The 8234-nt window shown below is 35.6% G+C and overlaps 3 protein-coding genes across 3 annotated transcripts; all 3 read left to right on the forward strand.

Moving 5' to 3' along the window:
• The first annotated feature begins 225 nt into the window (after positions 1-225).
• On the forward strand, positions 226-2456 carry LOC117911750 (probable amidase At4g34880). Its single transcript, XM_034826170.1, has 5 exons — positions 226-773; positions 890-1104; positions 1227-1469; positions 1567-1765; positions 1858-2456. The coding sequence occupies exons 1-5, from the start codon at positions 243-245 to the stop codon at positions 2212-2214; spliced, it is 1545 nt and encodes a 514-aa protein (XP_034682061.1). The 5' UTR covers positions 226-242; the 3' UTR covers positions 2215-2456.
• Positions 2457-3633: 1177 nt separating this feature from the next.
• LOC117911565 (dirigent protein 4-like) lies at positions 3634-4221 on the forward strand. Its single transcript, XM_034825973.1, has one exon. The coding sequence runs from the start codon at positions 3634-3636 to the stop codon at positions 4219-4221; it is 588 nt and encodes a 195-aa protein (XP_034681864.1).
• Positions 4222-5635: 1414 nt separating this feature from the next.
• LOC117911662 (dirigent protein 23-like) lies at positions 5636-6407 on the forward strand. Its single transcript, XM_034826068.1, has one exon. It carries the CDS (start codon positions 5807-5809, stop codon positions 6353-6355), a length of 549 nt encoding a protein of 182 aa, XP_034681959.1. The 5' UTR covers positions 5636-5806; the 3' UTR covers positions 6356-6407.
• The last annotated feature ends 1827 nt before the right edge of the window (positions 6408-8234 follow it).

Raw genomic sequence — 8234 nt, forward strand, 5'->3', positions numbered from 1 at the left:
TTGCTTCTTTCCATGAATTATATCTTTGTATTTTGCAATGAATCCAGTGTTTATACTTCTTATCACTTGCAGCCAACAATAATTTTCACAGCAAGTGGCAAAACCCTTCCCCAACTACCATTTGTTTATTTCCAAATTCAGTACAATGCCAAAGCTCACAGTACTATTTATTATTAATCCATGTCCAAAGGTGAATTACTGATTTACTGGTGAATCTAACTCAGTTCCCCAGTACTACAGCTATGTCTATCCATTCCCATTTCTTGATACTTTTGCTAGCTTTGTTGTCGCTTGGATCGTACACCATCAGAGGCCAAGGTCATGGATTCTATATAAAAGAAGCAAGTGTGGATGATCTTCACACTGCTTTCCTTCAAAACAAGCTCACCTCAAGACAACTGGTTGAGTTTTACCTTGGCGAGATCTTTAGACTGAGTCCACTTCTTCATGGGGTAATAGAGGTGAACCCGGATGCTCTCTACCAAGCTGATAAGGCAGACAGGGAGCGGAAGGCTAAGTCCCCTGTGTCGCGGTCTGTTCTTCATGGTATTCCTATTTTGCTCAAGGATAACATTGGAACCAAGGATAAGCTAAACACGACTGCAGGGTCATTTGCACTGCTAAAATCAGTGGTACCTCGAGATGCAGGTGTGGTGATGAAGTTGAGGAAGGCTGGGGCTATCATACTGGGAAAGGCTAGCCTGAGCGAGTGGGCTAATTTTCGGTCCCTAAATGCACCACCTGGTTGGAGTGCCAGAGGTGGCCAAGGCCTGGTGAGTTAGTATCCTAATCCATGTATATGGTAAATATGTAGGTAATATTTAGGTTGGCTCCAATGATTTGCATGAATAATTTATGAAATTAAAGGTTAGTGCTGCAATCCTTTCAGAACCCTTATGTTCTATCAGCAACGCCTTGTGGCTCTAGCAGTGGTTCAGCTATATCAGTAGCAGCAAATTTGGTAGCAGTGTCACTGGGGACCGAAACCGATGGTTCCATCCTATGTCCAGCCAGTTTTAATTCAGTAGTGGGCATCAAACCAACCGTTGGTCTTACTAGCCAAGCTGGGGTTGTTCCCGTCTCTCCTAGACAGGACACCATTGGGTAAGCGATACAACTTTCATTACTAAATTACTCTATGGCATCCAATTCAATACTATCAAATAATTGTTTGTTCACTTGCAAGGTTTCTGCTACAAATTTGCTTGATGTTGGATATGGAACAGGCCTATCTGTAGGACAGTGTTGGATGCAGTTCAGGTACTGGATGCCATTGTAGGTTTCGACTACAACGATGCTGAAGCAACCAGAGAAGCATCAAAGTACATACCATATGGTGGGTATAAGCAATTTCTCAAGCCATATGGGCTCAAAGGGAAGAGACTGGGAATAGTGAGGAATCCTTTCTTCACTACAGGCAGTGGAGCTGCCCTTACTCAAGCTTTTGAGCACCATTTCTACACATTAAGGTAACCTATCAAGCTTCAAAATACCACTCTTAGCAACTTTAATGCTTCAAACTCAATGGGCATAACCTAACAACTGTGATCATATCTGCAAAATAAGGCATGAAGGAGCAGTTTTGGTAGATGATTTGGAAATAGCCAATATCAATGTTGTCTTAAATGCCACTTCAAGTGGAGAAGCAACAGCATTGGTGGCTGAGTTCAAGCTATCATTGAATTCCTATCTAAAAGATCTGGTGGCATCTCCAGTCCGATCTCTGGCAGATGTCATAGCCTTCAACCAGAAATTCTCAGATTTGGTAAGTACAGACATCCATTCGTCTTGATTCAAATAAGATTGTTGAATCAGAGTTTTAAAGATAACTGATGACTTACTTTTATCACATTACAGGAAATGATCAAGGAGTTTGGACAAGACATCTTTCTGGCAGCCCAGGCCACAAATGGAATTGGTGACGTAGAGAAGAAAGCTTTGTCGAATTTAGCAAGACTGTCTAGGGATGGATTCGAGAAATTGATGATAGAGAATAAGCTAGATGCATTGGTGACTCCTGGTGCAGATATTGCTCCAGTTCTTGCCATAGGGGGGTTCCCAGGAATTAGCGTCCCTGCTGGATATGATTACAAAGGGGTGCCCTTTGGCATTTGTTTTGGGGGCCTAAAGGGCTCAGAGCCGAAGCTGATCGAGATCGCATATGGCTTTGAGCAAGCTACTAAGATTAGGAAGCCTCCTTCATTTAAACCTTGAAGGTTTAACAGAGTTCCCTTTGTAGTTTCACTACTTGTTCCAACATCAAGAGATCATCAAATAAGATCAAAGACTCTTTGAAGATTGCTGGTATTTTGGAATGGAATACAGAGAAAATACTGGAGAAGAAACTCATAGCCAAGGAAGATCTTCAGCTGTAAGATTTAATTCTGCATTTAGACAGCTCTATTCCTGCAATATAATATACATTAACTCCTGTTTTGGAGCACTAATGAAACCGGAAAAGAAACCACACTAATAGTCAGAAAGTGGGCATAACTTCTGGCCAAACTAAGACTAATTGCTGCCATGGATGCATACAAATTAAGAAACAAACATGGAACCCTGAAAAAAGAAAAATCAAGAAATACAGACTTGGTTTAGTACTTATATTTTTGGTTTAGTACTGGTGAGTTTCGTGGCAGCTCCATAAGCATTGTTTTGGAGGTTCCCAGTTGTCATTTACAAGGTTTCTGTTCATTGAATTATACCTCCATTTCTACACAATAAGGTAATAAAACAAGCTCACCCAGTGTGCTCTTAACAACTTAGGTTTCAGACCTCAGATGGCCATGTCCTAATGTATGAAAATTTTCTGCAAAAAAGGCAAGTAGGTGAAGTTTTTGGTAGACCATTTAGAAATATCCGACATCTACGCTTATCTTAAATGTTACTTCAATTGGAGAAGCAACAGTATTGCTGGCTGAGCTCAAATTATCAATGATTCTACAAGTGGAGAAGCAACATCTACATTTACCCAAAAAACCAGCCACAATAGGGAACAAGGCTTTTGATTCTACAACCTGAAGTTATCAGTTATCACCAAGTGACTATAATCCAAAATGGAGCAAATTTCCTGGTTTTTTCTTGTTCTAAAATCACCTCATGAGGTTCTCCATCTTGACATGGAAATGAAGGTTGGGGTTTGAGTATTTGTTTCAGTCTCTTGATTCAACGTCTCACAGAAAAGTAGGCATTAGAGCCTGATAAAGGGACTCATTTTCTCAGAGAGGCAGAGAGAGAATAGATGATAAATACTAATATGCAACAACTCAAAACATAAGTAACCAAAGAGAGAAAGGACTAAATACACTCTTTCAAGTTATCTGTACAAATTTTCCTTTCCATAGAACATTTTTAGGCAATATCAAGATGATATCTCCTAAATGTTCACCCACATGACAGTTCATTTGGCACATGAACCATTCTGCCTGCTCTGGTGGCTTTCACAGCCATCTCTGGCTCCCAACCTGTAGTTTTATAGACCGACAAGAACTCGCCTGAGATCATCACCCATTTACCAAACGGAGCAAAGCATTACAGGGGCCTGTGGCCTTGATGCCTACAAAAACCCTCTCAGCCACTTCTGTACAGAGATATGAAGGCCTAGGACTCTTCAAGGAAAGGAAAATGAAAAACATGAAATCAATGTTGCTTTGCCTCTGTGCTTTTACTCTGTTTTCAGCTATAGGTCTGGTGCATTGCCATTTCCACAGCACCACAGAAATCCCTCCACGCCTAACACAGAAAAAGACCAGCCTCCACTTCTTCCTCCACCACTCCTTCAAAGGCAGTAAACCCAGTTCAGTCATTGTAGCAGGGGCAAACAGCAGCACAGGCAACAATAGCCTGCTGTCACCATTCGGCACAGGGCATGTGCTTGATGAGCACTTGACAGAAGGCCCAGAACCCACATCAAAAGTAATTGGAAATGCCCAGGGTCTTCTAGTATCTTCAGGTCCAAAGGAATTGTCCCTTGCTGTGTACTTGGATTTTGGGTTTACTACTGGGGAGTTTGATGGGAGTTCCATTGTGGTGGCTTCAAGGTTTCCGGTGGCGGCAGACTTTGCTGAGCTTGAAGTGGTTGGTGGAAGAGAAAAGTTTAGGATGACCAGTGGGTTTGTAGAGCTTAAAAGGTATTACTTCAATGAGACTACAGGTGAGGCCATCGGAGAGTGGTCGAGTACTCTCTTCTACTGGTCAGCTCAAATGTTAATTGTTTTTTAAAAACGTTTCCTAAAATCATAATAAATAAATAAATAAATAAATAAAACTATTATTAAGCCTTGCTTTCCTGCTAACAAACTCAGCTCCAAGGAATGAAAATAAAAGGCTTATTTTTATTTATTTTTAGTTATAACTAGATCCAATTTTTCAAATATTGTTTAAATTTATTATATAAATTTACAATAATTCTTGAGTGATTACCTAATGTTGTAATAAAAATAAAATTTGACAAAAATATCAATTTTTTATAAATTTATTTTAAAAAATATAATTTTTATTCCTACACCAACCAAACAAGATAACTAAATATTATTAAACTATCAAATTTCTTAAAAGTTTAAACTTATAATATTTAAGTTTATGTATATCATTTTTTTTAACACCCTTCCCACGTATAGTCTCATACCCGTACATAGAGAAATACACAAGAGGAAACACATGAAGTCCCGCCAAAAAGAATTTGGATTCATATATATATATATATATTTACCTTTTCGAAAATTACATGTTTGTAAGTCCAAAAATGGCTATTTGCCATTATTTACCTTTGGGCTTGTGCATCTTTCCACATGAGTATGGGTCCATGCTATTAAAATAACGTCAACCAAAATCTTGCAAATTTAAATTTTTAGGAATCAATAATTTAGTAAATATAAATCATTGAAAAGGGGTAAAGAAGAAATAAGAATTAAGAAACAAACAAACATGAGAACATTGTGAAAGTCAATTTTATACGGGAAAATCTTAGGTAATAGATAATTACAAGCATAAATTCATATTTTGTCTCAAAATCCAAAAGTAATTTTAAAATGAAAAAAATAGATTTCTAAATAATTAAAAATATATATATTAATGAATTGCATAGTATCTTTGATTCTTAAAAAAAAAAATAGGAAAAATATGAAATTTTATACTTAATATTAATCATATAAAGATTAAATAATTTAAGAATATATAAGTTTTAAATAATTTTAGTTAAATTTAGATAGTGTTTGTGTTTTGGACTTAATTTTAAATAAAACTTAAAACTAAATAGTGTTTAATAATGTTAAGTATTATTTTTTTTTAATATTTTATTTTTAAGTAAAAAAAATTAATATGTTACATTTAGCATTAAAAAAATCAATATTTTGATTTTTTATATATATTCATTTAAAAATTTTAAAAAATAAATAATAAGTTAATAAAAAAAAATCTAAAATCTAAAAGTAAATTACTTTTTTGCTTGTAACGGAATGGGATGTTTTCTCCCTTTAAACACTTCCTTGTTTGCATTTTAACCAAATCCATTAAAAAGACAACTCCAACTATTCCAATTCGTCTCCTGGTTTGCATCATTGCATGTAACCAAAGCCATTGAAAAGGCAACTCCAACCATTCCTCCCCTGCAAAAAAGGAGCCACTTTCCCTATTCAAAAAATGGACCAAAGGTTGTTCACCAACAGGGTTGGTACAGCTCTTAAATGCCTGATCATCTTTCCGATTAGGTAACCACCCTTGAAAATCTAGGACATGTGCTACAGAGAAAACCCCTATAAAACCCTCCCTCCACAGCCCTCCTTTCTGCTCTGAACTTCACAAAGAAATGGCAAAGCTAGCTCTGGCTCTGCTGCTCATCTCCATGGCCATGCCATGGGCTCAACCCCAAGACCTCAAGTGGGCCAAGAGGCTCGACTCCGGCGGCCAACCCACCACCAATCTCCAGTTCTACTTCCACGACACACTCAGTGGCAAAACCCCAACTGCAGTTCGCGTGGCTCAGGCCTCACAAACTGACAAGTCTCCAACTCTCTTTGGAGCCTTGTTAATGGCGGACGACCCCCTCACAGAGGGACCCGACCGGAGTTCCAAACTCGTGGGTCGCGCCCAGGGGCTGTACGGGTCGGCGAGTCAGGAGGGGTTTGGTCTGATAATGGCTCTGAGTTATGGGTTCTGCGATGGAATCTACAATGGCAGCTCCATTAGCGTTCTTGGGTTGAACCAGGCTCTGAACCCGGTCCGGGAGCTGCCGGTGGTGGGCGGAACCGGGGTCTTCCGGATGGCTCGTGGATTTGCGGAGGCGAGGACTCACTGGTTTGATCCTGCCACGGGTGACGCTATCGTTGCCTACAATGTGACCGTATTTCATTATTGATGATTAATTATTAAATTTGTATTAGTATTAATTACCTTTTTATGATTTTCTATCGTGTTGGTGTGTCAATGTTATATTAATTATTACACTAAAGGGTGTTTGGTACGTCGGAATAGGGAATGAAAATAATATTTTGTTTCCTTTCCTATTTCTTAGTGGAATCGAATGAATTTGATGATTCCAATTCTAGCATTTGGATGAACTTAGGAATGCAATATTGGAATGATTATTTGTTTCCATTCCAATGTTTGATAATAATAGGAATGGAAATGAAAAAGAAATAAATTTACAATAATATCCTTACATATAATTTAACATATTTTTTTATTTTTACTTTTATTTTTAAAAAATAAAATTTGAGAGGTTTTTTGTTATTAAATAATAAGACTAAAATATATATATATACTCAATAAATAAAAAATTAACCATAAAAAATCGTATAACCCTAATGCACAAATATTCAATTATTATTTTTATTAAAAATTTGAATAATTTGTCATACTTAAGTAGTTATAAAATTATATTTTTCAAAAAAAATTATTTATTATAATATTTAAATTCTCAAAGCTAGCAAATGTTTTTCCTATTTTCAAAAGAGGAAATAAAAGAATTCAAATTTATTTTAATTTTCAACAAGTATCATATCCAATAAAATTCATAACCTTAAAAAATTTTAAATATTAGTTTTTTTTTTATCAAAATTTTAAATAATTTGTCATGCAAAAAAAGCTATAGAATTATATTTTACTAAGAAAAAAAAAGAGAAAAAAAAAAAAAGATAAGAAGTGGATGATGAATGGATAGACCTTTACAAAGAAGATAAACATCGGGTTTGAAAAACAAGATAAGAGGGTAAAATAATAATTTAGGTTATTTTATATTATCAAATAGGTTTAATGAATCAGAATACCACCTACTTTTAATGAATGCAAATCCGACTCATAAGTTGGATTTGATTTCTGTCGGAATAATTTTTTATTTTATTTCCGCCTTCTTAACATTTATCCAAACATAAGAATAAGGGAGAAAAGGAATGAGATGTCTATTCCCACTCCCTATTCCCGTGTACCAAACACCCCCTAAGTTGAATTAAAGGTTGTAAGCTTTATGAATTTTATTTTCTTTCCTTTTCTCACACTTTCTTGGGATTCTTGTACACCTTTTCTAGGTCCAGGAAAAAGGGTCTAAGAATTGTTGGCATGCGAAAAAGTGAACAACTTTTTGTGGGCTTTTGGTGATTGACTGAGGGGAAATTCTACAATACCTCCTTCGGTACCACTTTTCGGTACCGTAGCAAGACCCTTGACTGAGACATATTTGTTTTTCGTGGGCTTGTGGGGTTTATGTATACCTGATTATAATTCTAGGGTTTGAGATAACTTCTAGCTTGTGTGGAGAATCACAAGTTCAATACTTAGTCATTAACCAATAATTCTTTGGAATTGATTTTATTGTGTTTGGATTCCACTTAAAATCTTTTATTTGTATTTCCAACTCTTTTTCAAATTTTTTTTTTATTAGTGTGATTTAGTAAAATGAAAGTAAATATTTTATTGTCATATATTTTTTAACTTTAATTTTTTTTAATTTTAATTTTTAGAATTTTTAATTTTATTGCTCTTTCAAATTGATTCTCACAATAAAAAAAAATTATCAATTGATATTATTAATTTGATAATAAAAAATTATTTTAAAAAATAATTTTTTGATTTGCGAAAAAATATATATAGTTTAAAATATTTTAAATAGATAATTAAATTAACAAGTCAAAACTCACCTTTTTTTTTTTTTTTAAATAAATTTATTTTATTTTTCGATTCACAACTTCTTTTTTCCCCACTGTGCCCCCCACCCACCCCCACCCCCGCCCCCACCCCCG

The sequence above is a fragment of the Vitis riparia genome, chromosome 3 (genome assembly GCF_004353265.1).
Source record: "Vitis riparia cultivar Riparia Gloire de Montpellier isolate 1030 chromosome 3, EGFV_Vit.rip_1.0, whole genome shotgun sequence".
Lineage (NCBI taxonomy): Eukaryota > Viridiplantae > Streptophyta > Magnoliopsida > Vitales > Vitaceae > Vitis > Vitis riparia.

What these genes read in the sequence shown, in the direction of transcription:
- LOC117911750 (XM_034826170.1), top strand. Translation starts at nt 243, where the DNA reads ATGTCTATCCATTCCCATTTCTTGATACTTTTGCTAGCTTTGTTGTCG. An exon ending in CCTAGACAGGACACCATTGG is followed by an intron (nt 1,105 to 1,226) that starts GTAAGCGATACA and finishes GATATGGAACAG; the next exon opens with GCCTATCTGTAGGACAGTGT. An exon ending in CACCATTTCTACACATTAAG is followed by an intron (nt 1,470 to 1,566) that starts GTAACCTATCAA and finishes CTGCAAAATAAG; the next exon opens with GCATGAAGGAGCAGTTTTGG.
- LOC117911565 (XM_034825973.1), top strand. Translation starts at nt 3,634, where the DNA reads ATGAAATCAATGTTGCTTTGCCTCTGTGCTTTTACTCTGTTTTCAGCT.
- LOC117911662 (XM_034826068.1), top strand. Translation starts at nt 5,807, where the DNA reads ATGGCAAAGCTAGCTCTGGCTCTGCTGCTCATCTCCATGGCCATGCCA.